Raw genomic sequence first — 18438 nt, forward strand, 5'->3', positions numbered from 1 at the left:
TTGTAGTCGACGATAATTTCGATATGCAACACAAATGTTCAATTTTGCAAATTAATACAAGCACACCAATTCGACATAATAATGTCTAAATTTTTTTTAGAAAATTAGCAAAAATCTTACCGCAGTTTCAAGCCGCTTTAAGTTTGCTGGTTCCCATTTCATATTTTAAAAAGCGTTTTCTCTGCATACATGTCTGCATGACGACTGCCAATATTGCGTATATTGAACGATATTTGGACGTTTTTGTTCATCTCTAATGTCATGGCGGACACAAAGCAAAGCGGTGGGGAAAAAAAATTATGTGCAAGCAGAATGAAAAATCTAACGTAAAAAAATTAAATTTTTCTGCAGCCAGTGAAATGTAAACTAATGATGTGTACGATAACAATAACAGTGAGACAATAATGTATATTTTAGTGTAACGATTATAATGCGTACGGCTGGGCGAAGTAATTAAAATATGACGCGAAAATATGATTTCAACTTTGTGCAGGCACCACCAACAAAATCAGTGTTTGTAATGTCAGTGGAAAATTGGCAATTGCGTACGTTTATGTAAATGCAGAGAACGGGGGATAAAAACAAATTGCGATTGCTACCAAATAAAGAGTTTATTATTAACTGTGTATTAACGAGCGCATTCCCACTTCTCAGTGTCAGAGAAATATTGGGGAAAAAGAGGCGCGAAAAATTCGCAACAAAATGGTTGTCTCAAAAGACAACAAGCGTCGCCGTAAGGAAACGGAGACACCGCCAACGTCATCGTCGGTGGCGGCGGCGGTGACTGTGGCTGTGGAGTCATCACCCGAGATGCCTAAAAGGTGAGCCTATGCCTCCCCCTATCTATCTGTATGATCGTAAATACCTACATATGTATGTAAATCGTATAAAGAGATGACGACGCAGCAGCAGCAGACTAACTGTTAAGTACACTAACAGCAACAGCGCCCTCCCAACTCTCCCGCTCTACGTGAAGTGTGGTGCGCTCCATTGTATAAGCAACAGTGTTGTCAACTTAAAGAGTTACGAAAAAGCTAAAACTAATTAATATGTATCAAGTCAACTAGTGTTGGTAAAGGCTTTCCAATTTGATACAATATAAAAATATAGCCAAAACAGCTGTAATTGTCTCTAAAAAAGGGCTAGATTTAGCTTTAAAAAAAAACTGGACAACACTGTTGCACAAGCGTCGTGGCGTTGTTGTTGTAACATGCAAAGGGCTGATTCCCATTTGCTTTAGGGTAGAGCAGGTGTTCATGTGTGTGTGTGCGAGTGTGTGTGTGGCTGCGTGCGTGTCTGTGATGTATTGGGGAAATTCAATGCGTTTTTGTTGTTTTTGATTTTGCATGTAATTTGTATCCAGTTGCATCTGTTACCAGTCAAAATTCACTCACACTTTTATCTTTTCTGTGTCCCGTCCCCCCGTTTTTACGACCAATCTATTGCAGAACGAAGGTGCAGGCACAGCGTAAGTTCGCGCAGGGCCAGAGCGCGCCCAACGCTGCGGGCCCATTCAGTGCCGCCAGCGTCGCAGCAGCTGCAGCGGCGGCAGCGGCAGCGTCTGGACCAAGCACATCCACAGAAAGCCATCAGCCTCCAATTGAGATATTGCCGAACAAGTGTCCCAAGCCGCAGGATTTTTTAACATTTCTTTGCTTTCGCGGCACTTCTGCGCTTCCAGCCCACTTGGACTATTTGAATCAGGGCAAATCCAAACCAAACGAGCTCCCGCCGAGCAGCGACGCCAGCAACAACAACAACAAGAAAAAGAACAACAGCAACAGCAGCAGCAAGAAGAAGCGCGGCAGACCTGCCAAAACTGCAACAGCGAAAGCTGCCGTTGAGCAACTGCAGCAGCAGCAGGTGGAGCAGCAGGTGCAGCAGCTGGCGGCCAATGATAAAACGGCTAGTGATAAAATTGAGGCGGTGACGCCGCTGCCGGCGGCGCCTCTGTTGCTGGCGGGTGCTGTGCGCAAACGCGCCGAGGTGATAGCTGAGGGAAATAGACGTGGCGCAAGGCGTCCGGAGACATTGAAACGTCGTTCGAATCGCGCCAACAACAGGGAAAAGGATGATGAGCCCGAGCATCAGAAGCGGGATAAAGCTGATGCAGCTGAGCACGGCAAAGAAGATGAGGGGCAGCAGGAGGAGGAAGAAGACGATGACGAATTCTTTTCGGCGCACGATGCCAGCTCACGGAATGGCGGCGCCGACGACACGCTTTCCAAGTCGGAAACAACGCACTCAAATGCCAAGCGCGGACGCAGCCAAGCGGCGAGCAGAAAGGCAGCTGCATCTCATTCACCAGCTGCCACGGACAACAGCGCCGGCAAGGATAAGGAAAAGGGGCCAGTGAAGCGTGTGCGGCAACGGGAATCACCCATATTTATACCATCACCCGAATCTTCCGGGCGCATGACACGACAACGTGCTTTTTTTGAGCCCGTCAAGGTGCCGCCCAAGCAGGAGCCACAGGACAAGGAGCAGCAGGACAAGCAGAAGGAGAAGGAGCTGCAGGAGCAGAAGAAACCAGCCGCAGCGACAGAGTCCAAGAAACAACAGCCCGAGATCAGCAAGGAGAAAACGAACTCCAGCATTTATGCCAAAGACGCGGCCAAGCAGCAGCTCGAAAATGGAGGCACAGCCACAGCTGCGGCAGCTGCCGAACAGCAGAAGGGTCTCAATGTGTTCGACTTCAGCTCCGATGATGAGCAGCCGCTGGCCAAGGCCATAAAGCTGAAAAAGGGTGGCAAAAAGGGCGGGGCTGCCGGAGCAGGAGCAGCAGCAGCCGCAGCCACAACTAGCGCACGTGGACGCAAATCCGCTGGAGGATCGGCAAAAAAGCAGCAGCGGGAAGAAGAGAAGCCAGCGACGCCCGCCGCAACCAGCAAAGCAGAAGAACTGCCCAAAGCAAGGCGCGGCAAAGCGCTCAAAAAGAAAGCCGAGCAGCCGGACGATGACGACGATGCCGACAACGAGCCGGAGCCTGAAACAGAGTCAACACCGCCTTCGCCAAAAAAGCAGGCCAACAACAATGCGCGTCCAGTGCGTCGCCAGGCGCAGGCCAAGGCCCAAAAAGGCAACGAGCGATCGGCCAGTCCCAGTCCGCAGCGAAGTCAACGACCGTCGCGCAAAACGAAGGAGGCGGCGGCCATCTACATGGGCATCATTGGACACAAGCTGCAGCTGGCCGATGACGAAGAGGATGATCTCTCGCTGAGCAGCTTTCCGGACATACCCAATGTCAAGCAAATGGAGAAAATGGAAAAGGAGATGAAGAAAAATGCGACGGGCAAAACGAACGAGGCTTCCGCCTCAAAAAAGTCGAACAAACCAACAGCAGCAGCAGCAGCAGCAACAACTGAAGCAACAGCTGCAGCTGCATCTGCCGAGCCGCAGTCGCAGTCAGCGCCTGAGCCGGCAGCGCCGCCGGCCAGACGAGGACGACCGCCCAAGCAGGCAAAAGGCGGTGCTGGAGCTGGAGCTGGAGCAACGGCGGCAGCAGCGGGAAACGTCAAGCCGCAGATTGAGGGCATGCTAGTAAAAAAGGGTGCGCTGGCTTTGGCCAAAGCCAAGTCCGAACAGCAAAAAAACCAACAACAACAACAACAGCAGCAGCAGCAACAGGAAAAAGACGACTCCGATGCGGAGGAGGATTTTTTAATCAACGAGGAGCTAAACGAAACGAAGCGCAAGCTGGAAAAGAGTTTTAGCGACTCCGACGATGAGCCGCTGGCCATAAAAGTGCCAACAGCAGCGGCTACAGCAGCTGCAGCTGCCGCAGCCGCAGCAGCAGCAACAACAACTGCATCAGCAGCAGCAGCAGAAACAACAACAGCCAAAGCCAGCAGCAAAGTGGAGACAACAGCAACAACAACAACAGCAGCAGTAGCTGCTGCAACAACAACTCCAACAACAACAGCAGCTGCTGCTGCAGCATCCACAGCAGCAGCAACAACTGCGACGACAACAATTGTCAAGCCACAGCTGACTGCCACGCCCAGTGCCACGCCTAGTGCCACGCCCAACAACAGCCTGTCGAGCAGCACGCAGCTGACCATGCTGCCGCTGACCGCCAAGCCCATGCCGTACTCAATATCGCCGCCCAGCTACGCATCCGCCGCAGCCACATTAAAGGCCATGGAAAAGAAGTCGCCGGTGCCCACATCGAAGATACTCAATGTGCCCGCCACGTATGCGCTGCCAGGCGCCGGAGTTGGAGCTGGCGCTGGCGTTGGCGCAGTGGGCTTTCCCAAGACCTCGTCCTATTTGCCGCAAGCATCGCCGCACTATCACACGCCCTATGTCCGGCCGCCCACGTTTAGTGCCGTCGCTGCAGCGGCTGCTGCGGCCGCCGTCGGCAACAAGACGCCGCAGCAACCGCAGCAGCAGCAGCAGGTGACCTCAACGCTGGCCTCAGCAGCGGGCACAGGGACATCTCCGCTGAAATATCAAACGCCGCCCACCACCTATCCGCCGCCCATCGAAGCCTATCAATGTCCCAAAATAAATCCCAATTTCCTAACGCCCAAATACGAGCGCAGCAGCGTCTTGCCGCGCGCCAACAACATCAACATCAACAACAGCAGCATCAACAACAGCAGCAGCAGCGCCGCGGGCAACAGCAATGCGCTGGGCAACAACAGCTTTGCGGCACCGACAGCGACGCGTGGCACGCTTAACAGCCTGGCGACGCCCGTGGCAGCTGCTCCAAAAACTGTTGCAGTTAGTCAAAGTCAAAGTCTTAATCTCAGTCTGACTGCAACGCCGACGGCTGTGGCATCCACATCAGCAGCAGCAGCTGCCGCCGCGCAGCAACAACAACACCAACAGCAGCAGCAGCAGCAGGTGTCGCCAACCACGCCCACAGCAACGCCTGCAACTCAGCCCAGCAGCAGCAGCAACAATAACAATAACAGCAGCAGCAATAACAACAACAGCAACAACAACAATAACAACAACAATGCAGATCCGCTTAAGGATGAAATTGGAAGCATCTTGGCGCAGGCAACACTCATGCCCAGCAAGGAGGAGTCGGGCAAGATCTTTGGCATAGCCAGCGTTAGTCTGGCGCAGAGTTCCGGCCCGGACAACACCAAGTGCACGCTGGGCAAATGCGGTTCCATACACAAACCGGTGCTGGGTCCCGTGGTGCCCACCGAGGGCTACTTTGGCGATCAGCTGTCCAGCAAGGAGCGACGCAAGGCCAAGGTGAATATGACGCACGAGCAGATACAAAAGTGGCTAATCGAGTGCAGCTCGAATCCGGACGAGATCCAGGATGATCTGGACGATGACTACGATGACAGTCTGCGACCACAGCAGGCGCAAACGCCGCCAGGTCCCACGCGCGACGACAAGGAGAGCACCAGCTTCAGCAGCTCCTCCAAGAACACGCGCGGCGAGCTCGGCAAAAGCGAGAGCGCCTGGTCAGCCAAGGGTCCATCGCTGAAGGCCACGCCGGTGCTGGTGAGCACGGCAGCAGCAGCCGCAACAGCTGCCTGCAATCGCAAGGAGACGGAAACGGAGCCGGAAACGCTGGACTTTGACAAGTGCGTGACGCCCGTGAATCTGACGCAGAAAACGCAGCTGGAATCAGCTGCTAGCGAGAAGAAGCCCAGCGAAAGGAAGCCCAAGAATGCGGGCAGCAATAGCGTCAAGGCGGCGGCAGCTACAGCTGCTGCGGGCAGCAAACGCAGCTCCGCGGCGGCGACTCCAACGCCCAGCGCAACGCCAACACCGCCTCCGCCGCCGAGCAAACAGAAGGCGGCCAGCAAGAAGCAGGCAAATGCCGCTGCAGCTGCATCAAAACTTTCCACGCCGCCGCCCACCAACAGCAGCAGCAGCAACAACACGCCGGCAACAGCGCCGACAACGCCGGCCAAGCGCACGCCCGTCTATCAGAGCCAGACAAGGGACAAGGGCAAAGCCCAAGCGCAGACGGACAACAAGCAGCAGTCGGGCAAAGCGGCCGAAAAGACTTCCGTTTATGCCTTTGGCAAGGATGAGGAGGCAGCTGCAACTGTTGCGGGCAAAGCGACAAATCGGCGTCGCAACGCGGACAACGAAGCTGCGGCGCCGCCGCCGGCGCTCAGCGAGCGTTCGCCCACAAAGAAACGCGCCGCGGCAGCAGCGGCAGCGACGGCGGTTCAACTGACGCTTAGTCCCACGGACAAGCTGGAGAAGCCCAAGGCAGCAGCCGCAGCAGCGCGCAAAAAGCAGCAACAACAACAACAGCAGCAGCAGCAACAACAGGCAACAGCAGCCGCTGCAGCAGCGGCAGCCACAGCTGCCAGCGCTGGCGGAGATTCGGACGCAGAGGGCGCCACCTTTTATATACCGCTGCTGCAAGGCGCCAGCGGCGGCGGCGAGGGTGGCATACAGGGCGTGGCCGTGAAGCTGGGACGCGAGGGACCCGATGGGCCCAACCAGAAGGTGGTCATGCAGGCAACTCTCGTCACGAAGGCGCAAATGGACACCAACTCCTCGAAGCCGCTGCCGGACAATGAGCTGGTCAAAACGCTACTGAATGCGGCGAATGATTCAGCTGCTTCTGCAACCGCCGGCAACAGCCTCAAAGCCAGCACCTCAGCCGCAGCAGCTGCGGCGGCGACGGCGACGACAGCAGCTGGTGGCCTGGTGCGCGTCAATTCCAACTCTTCGCTCTTCTCGGGCTCAGGGAAGTCGCGCACAGCTGCTGCAGCAGCGGCTGCGAGCAACGCCCTGGCCAAGAAGTACAAAGACGATACGCCCATTAAGATGGCCAATAATACGGCATTCCCGCGACATGATGATCCCACGCAAATGGTCGAGGCGCCCATATTTAAGCCCACCGAAAAGGAGTTTGCCGATCCCATCGAGTTCATCGAACGCATCACGCCCATTGCAGCCAGATTTGGCATCTGCAAGATCATACCGCCGGCCAGCTTCAAGCCCGAGTGCCGCATCTCGGACGAGATGCGCTTCACGGCGTACAACCAGTACGTGCACAAGATGCTGCATCGCTGGGGACCCAGTGCCAAGGAGCTGAGCGCCATCAAAAAGTATTTGGCCACGCAGAGCATTGTGATGAATCATGCACCATGGATTGGCGGCATGGAGGTGGATCTGCCGCGTCTATATCACACGGTGCAGGAGCTCGGTGGCCTCAAAGAGGTCATCGAGAAGAAGAAGTGGGCGCGTGTGGCCGAAGAGATGTGCATACCGAAGCTGGCACAGGATCGGGTGACCAAACTGGATGACATATACTGCAAGTATTTGTTGCCCTACGACACTCTCTCCCCGGCGGAAAGACAGAAGCTCTTTGACGAGGTCGAAGCCGATTGGGCCAAGCGTGAGGCACGCGCACGGCGCAATGCAGATCGTTTTGTGAATAGCACCGAGAGCGTTTCGAACGAGGAAGATGATGTGTCGACGGACGAGGATGAGGAGTCCGAGGAGGAGATCGACGGCGTTTCCATGGAGTGCATTGTCAAGGGTCGCAGCATGGCGCTCAGCCAATTCTATCGCATAGCGCGCAATACAATGGCCCTCTGGTTCAAGAGCACCGATCCCACGGTCAACGAGGTGGAGGCGGAATTCTGGCGTCATGTTGCCGTGCGCGACAGTCATGTGTGTGTGCATTCCGGGTCCATTGATAGCTCCGGCTGGGGCTACGGCTTTCCCAGTCCGGGGCCGAAGGGCAAGGGCTCGAACTATGCGCGACATCCCTGGAACCTCAAAGTACTGACCAACAATGCGGGTTCTGTGTTGCGCTCTCTGGGACCTGTAATGGGCGTTACGGTGCCCACGCTCCATGTGGGCATGCTCTTCTCCGCCTGCTGTTGGTATCGTGATCCGCACGGCCTGTCCTGGATCGAGTATCTGCATACGGGCGCCTCCAAGCTGTGGTATGGCATACCCGACGACCAGAGCGCCAATTTCCGTTCGGCGTTGACCTCATTGATACCGACGCACTGTCAAAACAAGACAATCTGGTTGCCCTGTGATACGGTGATGGTGCCTCCGCACATGCTGACCGACCGCGGCGTTTCCCTGTGCCGCATCGAGCAGAAGCCGGGCGAATTTATTGTTGTCTTTCCGCGCGCCTATACCTCCAGCCTGGCCACGGGCTATGTGGTCTCAGAGAGCGTTTATTTTGCTACCATGTCGTGGCTGGACCTGGCCAAGGATGATTTTAGGGTGAGTCTTTGACTTGGTTAGTTGCTTGGTATCCATTTGAACTCTGTCTTACCATTGCAGGACATTCATGAGAGCTGTGAACCGGCCATGTTCTCTTTGGAGCAGCTGCTCTTCGCCTTGGGATATGATCAGCGCGTCAATTCAGACACATTACAGCAGATGCTGCCCATGCTAAACGAGGTCTGCGAGAAGGAATCGGCGGCACGCGAGCAGCTCAGAGTATGTTCCCATTTAGAGCACGCCAAATCAGTCAGTACTAATGAAACATTGTATTTTTCAGGCTGCTGGCGTCACGTCTACCGAAAAGGTGCAGGCGGAGAAGGGCCAAAAGGCAAAAAAGCAGCAGCAGCCGCCACACAAATCAATCGAGAGCGAATGCGATCTGTGCCGCGCAAATCTGTATATATCGATGGTGCGCACCGAGGAGGGCAACGTCTACTGCCTGCAGCATGCTTTAAAAAATCTCAACAATGGCAATATTCAGGCCAAGCAATGCAAGCTGATCTATGCGTACAATGTGGACGACATACAGCAGCTGATACGCCAGCTCCAGGAGAAGATCCAGCACAAGGCGGCTGTCAAGAAAAAGTAGCAGCGTCGGCGTCGCTACTAAACCAGCAGCGCAATAAAGATTAAGGAGGAGATAAACGATCCAAAACAATTTAAGCGGCAGCGCTTAAAAATATTTGTACATACAGCTACATATGCATAAATGTATTTATAAATATTGTAGTATATACATATATATATATATATATAGATTTGTAGGTTTTTCAGCGTGGCAATGCTTGCAATTTGACTAGTTTATACAGACATAAATATATATGCAACGATTTGTGTATATATATATATATATATATATATATATATATATATATATATATATATATATATATATATATATATATATAAAGCAACTAATATGTTTAAGTAACGCGTTTGCAATGAATTTTGTTTTCCATTTTCTTTTGTTATTACTTGAGAACATATATATATATTCTGTGTGTTATTGATTGTATATGTATATGTATATATATATACTGAAAAAAAAATCAACTTAGCAATTAGTTAGACTACGATTAAGTCGAAAGAGCTCGCCTCAGTTAATACAAAGATTTAAGCACACTGCTAACGAGTGGCAATTTCTACTACCTTTTTATACAAGTAACATAATGCATAATATATGATTAACACTTAACATAGGCAACAAATATAGACATCTAACGTGAACGGGAGTCGTAGTCTTAGACAGCATTACAATAGCAATAGATGTGGGCCCAGAGCCGTACGCAAAACTAAACTAAAAGCAATTACTTCCTAAACGCCTGTCAAAACTTGCAGCTGATAAAGCGTTACAATTTTTAGATGTTCCAATTTGATGTAATTTTAAATATACACATACACATATATATATATATCATCTACCAGTGCTATAGCAAACGGATAAACACACTCGAACACACACACACACACACAATTTTGAAAAACCAAAATAGCAATAAAAAGCAACCATAAGGCAGTCAGACCATTTTCCAATTGGAAATGGCCATAAATGTGAAGAACTTAAACTTAGATGTTCTATGTATTTATATAGTTGTAAAATTGTAATACAATATTTAAATAACAAGTGCAACAATAAATCTTAACTCGAAATATTACAAGATGCACAATATACTTTATTTATCCATATATATATTTATATTAAATATATGTATATATATATATATATATATTTATATTCTTAGCGGCAGCTGCTTTATATGGGAATACTTATGTAATTAATTATAATATATTCATGTGTGAGTGTGAATATTCGAAAGTACAGATGCTTAACCTACGGCCAACCCTAAGTACAATCTACAGCCTACATGAGGAGGCACTAAGCCTTTGGTTTCTTGCTGGGCGGCAAACAGTCGGTGGCCACTGTTGTTGTGCGCTTCCCACTTGCCCCACTTGCTACATTTGCGCTGGACTTGCCCTTGGCCAGGACATCCTCGAGCTGGCGCTTCAGCTCGGACACTTGGGTGGCCAGTTCTGTGATGCTGCCCAGCGCCTCCTGCAGACGACGCTCCTGCGCCTTGCGCGATCCCTCAAGTAGTCGCACGCGAGACGTTAGCACTTTTTGTGTTTGCCATTGGCGCTGCAGCTGCTTGGTTAGACGATCCCGATTGCAATTACATTGGCTGACATCGGTGCCAGCAGTGCCATTGCCGGCGGGCAGTGTGTTGGCCAGCAGCAGCGCCTGCTGCGGCAGTGTGTCGCTCTTTTGGCCCATACAGAGCATATTGTGGCAGTGCGTCTGTTGCTGCTGCTGCTGCTGAGCTTGAACCTTCTTTAAGCGGCTGACCTTGACGCCGTCGAAGCTGATGTCGCCAAGGGCGCCGCAGACAACGACGCGTGCGCTGGCCGAGGAGGAGGGTTCGTTCATCTTGATGGCCGTCTTAAAGTTGATGGCAATCTTTTCATCGAAATGCTCAATGGCCATCGAGGAGATGTCGCGCAGTTCCTGCAACACCTCGTGCGGACGCAGCGACTTTGTTGTGCCGCCCAACAGCCGTAATATGCTGTTGATTTCGTCAAGTACGCGGCCGGGTATAAAGCAGCACATGTTCAGGTGTATAAACTTGGAGTAGGTCATTGTCAGCATTGAAATGCGCGTCTCAATGGACGTCAGGATGTCCGAGTGGCGTGCCAGCATGTGATTGCTGCAAAATAAACACTTTTGTTATCAACATCGGCAATCGGTTCTTTAGATGATTTTGGTTACCGCCGTTCTGATTCACGACGTGGCAGCAGGGATTTGATGCGTTTGAAATTCTTGGCATGCTCCTGCACAACCTTGTTGAAGCCCGTATTAAGTACCTGTTGGCAAATGTAGTTGAAGCGAGCGCATACCTAGAAACGAAAAGAAGTTTATGGAAGCGTCTCGAGATGATTCCGGATGACACATTTGATTTGATTTTTTACCTCGCGTTTTCTGGCTACCTCGTCGTACGTGAGCAGCTCCAATATGTCCATTAGCACAGTGTCCGGAAGATCTAAGATATGCATTATGCAGTTTTAGTTTGTTTTGAGAATTGAATTGGAAAACCTCCAAAATATTTTGCTACTGAGCACAACAAATGAAGAGCGAAAACAAACGAAAGAAAGAAGCAAAAATTGTCTGCGTTGCCAGACTGCTTGCATCGCGCCCCCACAAAAGCTGAGTGCTATGTCACGCATGCTGTGGGCAACTAACTGTAACGGCAGCTTCGCCGCATTTTTGAAGCGTCTTTTCAATTTAAAATTTTACTGGTTTCCAATGGCTACGCAAAATGAAACGCCTATTGTAAGTCCAGCTACCACATATTGCTCGGAGCTGGAATACCTGATTGGGTTGCAAACGGAGGAGTGGCCTGGCTCGCAGCCGCGTCGTTCCCAGCGTCTGCGTGAAAGGAAGCAAACCGCCAAGGAAGATTCCCTGTTGCTGACTGAGGCTGCAGCTGGCCCAGGCTCACCTCAACTGTTTACTGCGACAGATGACGAATTCAGTCAGTTGGCTCAGCTGCCCCCCAACTGCGTAACTCCATCAAATAGCTTCAACAAACGTGCTCCTAGCAAAACACCGCCGCCTGGCAGGGGGAATATTGAGAGGAAGCAGCGTCGCTCCCAATCCGCGTCGAGAAAAAAACGAGGGCGTCCGAAAAAGCAACCGAAAGCTATTCAAATGGCTACAACAACACACTCTGAGCCACTGCCAGGTAAAATCTCACAACTCGCCTTGGACTCCCAGCACAGTGTCCAGCTGCAGCCATCAAATCCATTGGCAGCTGCATTGCCACCCGGCAGCCAATCCAGAAGCTTTACTTCGTCGGTTAACAGGCGTAGACGCATTAAAAAAGAGCCTGAAGCTGTTCCCATGCAACTAAATATGCCTTATGAGACACAGACCATTGCTTTCCACCTGCAGCCAACAGTTGGGACTCAAAAGCCGTCGGCATTGGCACCAAACAACGCCACAGCACGTGGTCAATCCAAACCCACATCGGGGACTAAGCGGAGACGTACTCAAAACCAATCACAATCTGTGCAGATCCTAAAAATAGATGAACCAAAGCCGCTAGTCATGTCTTCTTATGCCGGCCCGGAGCAAGGCGAGTCCTATTTGAAAGGGGTAAACAGTAATTGGGAAGCCTCTGTCATCCCAACAGCTTCCGTAGCATCCACATCTATCAGCAGCAGCACTCAAACATTGTCTTATCAGTGTATGAACTTGACGCAGACTCTGTTGCCAGAACGTTATCCTGCACATTTTATACATCAGTTGCCAACGGAGCCGAAACATATTACCGGAACCATTATTCCAGACGAATTGCAACGTGTAAGCTGTGGAGCACCTGCCAACGAATCAGTTGAAATGCCTCGTGAGCCAATTGCAGGCCGTGAAATGTATTCCCCATCGCCACCAAATGCAGAATCTTCGGAGTCCAGGACGCCATCGCTGAGTGAATCGCTTGCCGAAGTATTTGGCACCAAGATAATACGAGATGTACTAAATATTGCGACGCCACGGATATATCGGCTGCACGAGGTGCATCTGCCCGTTGTAGCATTCATGCTGGGCGTAGAGTTGGGACGGCTGCGCTCAGTCTTGGAGCTGACGCAGCGCCTCAGTTTGGAGCAACTGCAGCAATTGGCGCAGGAGTCGCTCGAGTTGATAAGCGTGAACTCATCCAGCGATGAAGAGACTGAGTTGGTTGAAAAGCCATGTTCATATAAGCTTACAACAAAATCTTAATCAGGTTAATTTGTATATTATTCTATTGTTTTTTTTTTTTTTTTTTGTCATCGTGTGGAACAGCTTTGGCGCAGCCTAGCGGTTAAAACGGTTGCATTATGATGCACAGCGAGTTGCACATCTCTAACTGATATCGATATTTGCAGTTTGATCAGCATCAGGCCAGCATCGCCGCTAGGCGGCGCCACTATGCGCTGCATTCGAAGATTAACATATCCTTTTTGGAAAGTTTAGTTTGTTTTTAAACTTAAGCAATCATTTAAATTTTGTATTTTGTATAATTTAGTTGTTATAATGTATATTAATCTTGTATTTGTTTGCCTAAGACTTTCAGAGTGCACAGAGACAGAGAATTGTTTAAACCTTCTTCATCTTATTTTGTTTTTGTTTGTTATAAATAACCTAATGCTAAAACGTTATCTAAACTTCAATATAATTCATAATTGGTTTTTGTTTTCTCTTTCAAATATGTGTATTAATTATGTAATTATATACAAGCACTCAGACTTGGAGACATTTTCTAGTAGTCGCTGTCGTAGCTTACATCCTGCTGCGCCTGCGTTGAGTCATCGGAACGCTCCGATGTTGGATCAAAGTCCACATCCAGGGCATTGTCATTGGGTGGACAGCAATTGGGATGCGCCATTGAATCGAAGGCATCTTTGATTTGATTATTTGCGCCCTTCGGATCCAGATCGGTGGCCCAACTGAAATGCATCAATGCCAGATCCATGTTGCCCAGCGTCTTGTGTATTTTACCAATTAGATAAAACACAACCGACTCCTTTGGCACAATCTCCTTGAGCTCCTCCAGTTCGCGCAACGCCTCCTGGTACTTGCCCAGCGAGAAATATATGGAGCCTCGATGAAAGCGTGCCAACGGATTTTTCGGATCTATCGTAGCTGCCGTATTAAGCGTTTGCAGTGCCAGATCCTTTTTCTGCATGAAGAACTGCATGGCCCCGATGTGCACCAGAATGACCGAGTTCTGTGTGTTGATTTTCAGCGCCTTCACATAGTGCAGCTCGGCCAGCTCGTATTTCTCCTGCTTGGAGTAAATGGTGCCAATGCCGAACCAGGCGTTATAATGCCGTGGATCGCGCACGACAGCTGCCCGAAAATAGTCCATCGCCTTGTCGAACTCCTCGGTAAGTACCAGCTCATGGCCCAGGAGTGTATAGCTGTACACAAAGTCGGGATCTACTTGAACGGCACGTTTAAAGAACTTAATTGCCGTTTCGTGCTCCTTGTGCAGTGAGAAACAATTGCCGGCCACACACCACGTCACCGGACTGCGTTTATCCTGAGCGATGAGGTCCTGGGCGAGCGCCGACAGTGCGACCTCCTTTTGCAAGTGCCACAACGATGTAGAATAGATTTCCATGTAATCCAAGCGACACGGCTCCGTTTCGTGTATCCTCTTGAATATAAGCACGGCGGCCTCATAGTCGCGCAGCTCGTAGCGGCACATGCCGATCAGCGACTGCACCCAGCTGGAGCTTAAATGATGCTTTGGTATCGTCCCCTCCAGATGCATAATGGCCGCTTTGCATTGAAACGCCGACAATAGCTTATAGCCCTCGGCCAGGTCGCGCAGCAGCAGCATTAGACCATCCGCCGATTGCTTCTTCATGCTCAGCAGCTGATGCGCCAGCGTCTGGGCATTGTTGAGGCTGTTGTTTAGCAGGACTTTGGCTTCTTCGGCGCTGCGATTATTGATTGATGATTGACTGTTGCCGCCGGCTGTTGCGCCCGATGTGATTGTTTCCACTTTTTCCTTTTCCTTGCGCGACTGCTTTTCGCTCAGCTTCTCAGCGAGATGGTGATGCGTCTTCTCCTCAATTAGCTCGTTGTTTAAACAGATTTTGGTCATGCGTGACGATTTGGTTTTGCGTGGTGGCGATCGCGGCTGTACAAATTTGTTATTGTTCGTTATATTGGGCGATTTGTTGTTCTCCTTGACAGAGTACGCCGAATTGCTGAACAGCCGCGAACTGCGACGCACTGCCGCATTGGGATTCGGGGGTCCATTGCCAACAACGTTGTTTGGCGTGCGCGGAGTTATGTTGCCAGCCTGCGTAAAAACGGCGGGTTTACTTTTCTCCTGACGATTGATGAGTCCGCCCACATGCGTCTTAAATTTCTTCCCAATGATTTTTGGCTCCTGATTGACCTCGACCAGCATTTGTGGCAATGGCGAATACGCGGACATGTTTAAATTTGCCTGCAGCACAGCTGAGCCGCCATCGCAGGGACTAGTCAGAGGCATAATGCCAAAGCTGGGCGTTAACGGCGATATTGCAGACAGATATTTGAATTGCTTTCGAAACGGTGTGCCATTGTTGGCATCATACAATTGATGTTGATGCTGCGCTTGCTGCTGCTGCTGTGCGGGCGCATCATGCGCTGCATAACCCATGGGTGTGTCCTCCAGTAGCATCATGCTCGAGTTGGTGTTGGTGCTCTGCTGTTGGACGCCGCCACGCAGCATGGTAATGGAGCTATTGAGATTGTTATTGTTGTTGTTGTTGATGTTGTTGTTTGGCGTCATCAGATTTTGTAGCGTGGCCAAGCTGCTGCTATTGTTGTTCTGCTGCTGCAGCTGCTGCTGATGTTGCTGCTGCTGCTCCACTGGGGTGCTTAGAATATAGTTGGAGTTATTGCTTACATTGTTAAGCAGCAAATTTTCCAGCTGCTGTTGCTGCTCATTAACAGCGCTGCCACCGAACAGCACCATGGAATTGGCATTGGCGCTGCTGCCCTGGCAAGTGTTGAACACATCAGTGCTTTGAATTTGGAATATTGCCGCTGTATCCGTTTCCTGACCCAGCAGGCACAGATCGGCAAACGCATGCCACATAAACGGATTCAGTTTGAGGGCACGACGTAACGCGTTCACCGCCAGCTTCTGGCGCTCCGTTCGCATACAGATCTGCGCCATTAATTGATAGGCAAAGCAGGCGATTTCGCCGAATTCGCGCTGCACCTCATCAAAGTGTTTGTTGTCCACAAAACCACTGGAAATCAGAGCACTTTCTGCTTCCGCATATTTCTTCAGCTCGTAAGCGCATTTCGCCTGCAAGTAGCGGCATTGCGGCGAGCGGCGCGACTTCTCCAGGAGCAGCCAATAGGCCTGATCCAATCGATTTGAACGATAATAGCTGGTGGCCAACAAAAATATTGTCTCGTCGCTTTCCACTGCAAGGACAAGACGAGTCAAGTAAGTATATGTACATATTTGATATGTGTGGATAAAGTCAAGGTTCTACTAACCTTCTGAGCAGAGGCGCTCCGCGAGAAAAACAGCATCCTTATGATCGTAGTGGTTGAGGCAGTGCCATATGGCGGCCTACACGGATAAGAACAGCAGATTGAAAGGTATTTATGTATATTTTGATACAAAAAAATTGTTTTTTTTTTTTTATTCGATTGCTATCGATTTACCTGCACGGGCTCTTGTATCATCATGATTTTTGAATTTTATGTCAAACTGTCTCAAAACTCTCTGTATCCGCTCCGACGCCACGACGCCACAAGCTTTTCACTTAGCTGAGGCGCCCTAGTTACAATCGGTGCTGTTCGAGCTGCACTTTTAATCCGGTTTCGGTTTCAGTATCAGTTTTCTGGGGGGCCTTTTTATGCTTCACATACGCAAACGAAATACAATGCAATGGATCATGCTGCAGTGACTCCGCACGCTGTGCAATTTTCCAGCAATCAAATGAAAAAAAAAAGAGTGTCGTGTGTGTGTAACTTTAATGCGGGGTGTGCTGCGGTGTGCTGCTGCTGCTGCTGCTTGTTCCCTGACCACCACTTCTAATATTGCGCTGGCGAGGCTGCTCTTCTTCTTTTAGCACGTACCTCAGCACTCCGTACGTCAGTCAATTTTCGTAACAATTTTCAAGGCCTTTGCATTACTTTTTCCGCACACACACACACTCAAACATTACAAAATCGACTGTTTTACACTAAAGCGAGTTATATATATCATCCAAAGGCGAAATTTATAGCCTTTCCGTTTGCATTAAAAACTAAAATTTGTCGAATTACTTCCGTGTGAGTGGCGATGCCAGCAAAGTAATTGCCATTCCCTCTGGTATCGATGTGTGAAAGCCGATAACTAGCTATCGCCAAAAGCGACTATCGTTATCGAGAAAGGATAACTTTTAAATAAATGCTCAGCCAAGTCATTTTAAATAATTATATATATAGTTTTAAGGAGTTCGCGTCCTCTTTCTTAAATTTAGAAGATTTTTAGGTCTGGTCAGCTCCAGTTCTAAGCTTTTGTGCATTTCAATTGAAATACATAAAATCTAGCACCTAGACCTGGCCAACTCCAAAAATCTAATATATATATGTGTGTACAATAAACTTTTCTCTTATTTGCTACTTTTACTATTACTATTTTTGTTCTGCATCTAAGAAACTATTGTGAATCACTCGAACTAGAACTTGAGCTGTCTGTGGACATGACTTCGACATCATCCTGAGCTGAAGATTCTTTATGAGCACGTGTCTCCAGTGCCACTGAGTTGCCAGAAGCACCCATCATGTGCAATTCACCTAGGTTCCAGCTGAATTGGTTTTGGAATGTATTTGGCACTTCACTTCCGCTGCCACTCCCGCCACCGCCTGTGCCGCTTAAATTTCGCTGGGCGTCCGACTGAATGGCGCTATTTTGATGAGTGACAAGTCCACCATTAATGTTTTGCTCAGATTTTCCCAATAGACCGTTGCGCATTTCAATATCTGTGGGATATGGTCGTCTGAGATCTCCAATGCACCAAGTCAGCGGAGCGCTGACTGCGTTTGCTGAACTAATGCGGTGTGCGTACTTGATGAGTTCCTCTGACGAAACCGGCCGCTTATTGGCTTGATTAATGCTAGCCAGTTTCTGGCGTGCCTGAAAAATGGCTGTAGAGAGTATGAGCTCGGCGTCTTTCAATGATTTCTGTAGCTTTTGAATCTCCCGATCCTAATCAGAAATATAATATTAGAAGTCAATCGTAGCCCCTGGCATGAATAGTGCTTACGTGAATCTCGACATTGGCGCGCAATTTATCCATTGCTTCTTCCACTTTGGCCTGCTCCTCCGCCAATTCCAACATTTTTCTAAACTCTTCATCTTTTGAAACTAACAAGTCCAGCAAATCCGAAAGTTCCGTGCTGGAGATTTTCTGGTGCGCTTGCTCTATAAGTTCTTTGGAAATCATTTCGATGTCATCGATTAGCAGCAGTAAGCGCTCCTTGGTGCTTAAATGAAACGACATGGTGAACTCCTTAACTAATAGTAAAAGCTCTGTAATTTATATTTTGCACACAAAAAAGCCGGAACGTTTTCGCAAGACTTTTGTTGGTGACATGCCAGAGACAATTTTATGCGATAAGTTGTTATCGATATTTTTACATTGTGCCGAAAAATGCCGCAAAATGCATAAGCTGGCCACACAGAAAGTGACATAAACATAAACAGCTGTTTG

At 49.5% G+C, this 18438-nt stretch overlaps 4 protein-coding genes across 4 annotated transcripts; 1 reads left to right on the forward strand and 3 right to left on the reverse strand.

Moving 5' to 3' along the window:
- On the forward strand, positions 1-8989 carry LOC115769507 (treacle protein). Its single transcript, XM_030714338.1, has 6 exons — positions 1-821; positions 1449-3765; positions 3931-4872; positions 4930-8181; positions 8242-8400; positions 8462-8989. The coding sequence occupies exons 1-6, from the start codon at positions 703-705 to the stop codon at positions 8771-8773; spliced, it is 7101 nt and encodes a 2366-aa protein (XP_030570198.1). The 5' UTR covers positions 1-702; the 3' UTR covers positions 8774-8989.
- Positions 8990-9913: 924 nt separating this feature from the next.
- LOC115769534 (F-box only protein 28) lies at positions 9914-11426 on the reverse strand. The gene is made up of 3 exons (XM_030714375.1): positions 11149-11426; positions 10949-11076; positions 9914-10886 (listed from the first exon to the last, which is right to left on the reverse strand). Exons 1-3 carry the CDS (start codon positions 11230-11232, stop codon positions 10061-10063), a joined length of 1038 nt encoding a protein of 345 aa, XP_030570235.1. The 5' UTR covers positions 11233-11426; the 3' UTR covers positions 9914-10060.
- A 1799-nt stretch (positions 11427-13225) lies between these two features.
- LOC115769368 (cell division cycle protein 27 homolog) lies at positions 13226-17039 on the reverse strand. The gene is made up of 3 exons (XM_030714151.1): positions 16403-17039; positions 16232-16307; positions 13226-16156 (listed from the first exon to the last, which is right to left on the reverse strand). Exons 1-3 carry the CDS (start codon positions 16424-16426, stop codon positions 13479-13481), a joined length of 2778 nt encoding a protein of 925 aa, XP_030570011.1. The 5' UTR covers positions 16427-17039; the 3' UTR covers positions 13226-13478.
- A 131-nt stretch (positions 17040-17170) lies between these two features.
- Positions 17171-18317, reverse strand: LOC115769371 (mediator of RNA polymerase II transcription subunit 4). Its single transcript, XM_030714155.1, has 2 exons — positions 17992-18317; positions 17171-17933 (listed from the first exon to the last, which is right to left on the reverse strand). Exons 1-2 carry the CDS (start codon positions 18226-18228, stop codon positions 17385-17387), a joined length of 786 nt encoding a protein of 261 aa, XP_030570015.1. The 5' UTR covers positions 18229-18317; the 3' UTR covers positions 17171-17384.
- Positions 18318-18438: the final 121 nt, after the last annotated feature.

This window comes from Drosophila novamexicana, unplaced genomic scaffold (genome assembly GCF_003285875.2).
Source record: "Drosophila novamexicana strain 15010-1031.04,08,12 unplaced genomic scaffold, DnovRS2.1 tig00004554-arrow-pilon, whole genome shotgun sequence".
NCBI classification, from domain to species: domain Eukaryota; kingdom Metazoa; phylum Arthropoda; class Insecta; order Diptera; family Drosophilidae; genus Drosophila; species Drosophila novamexicana.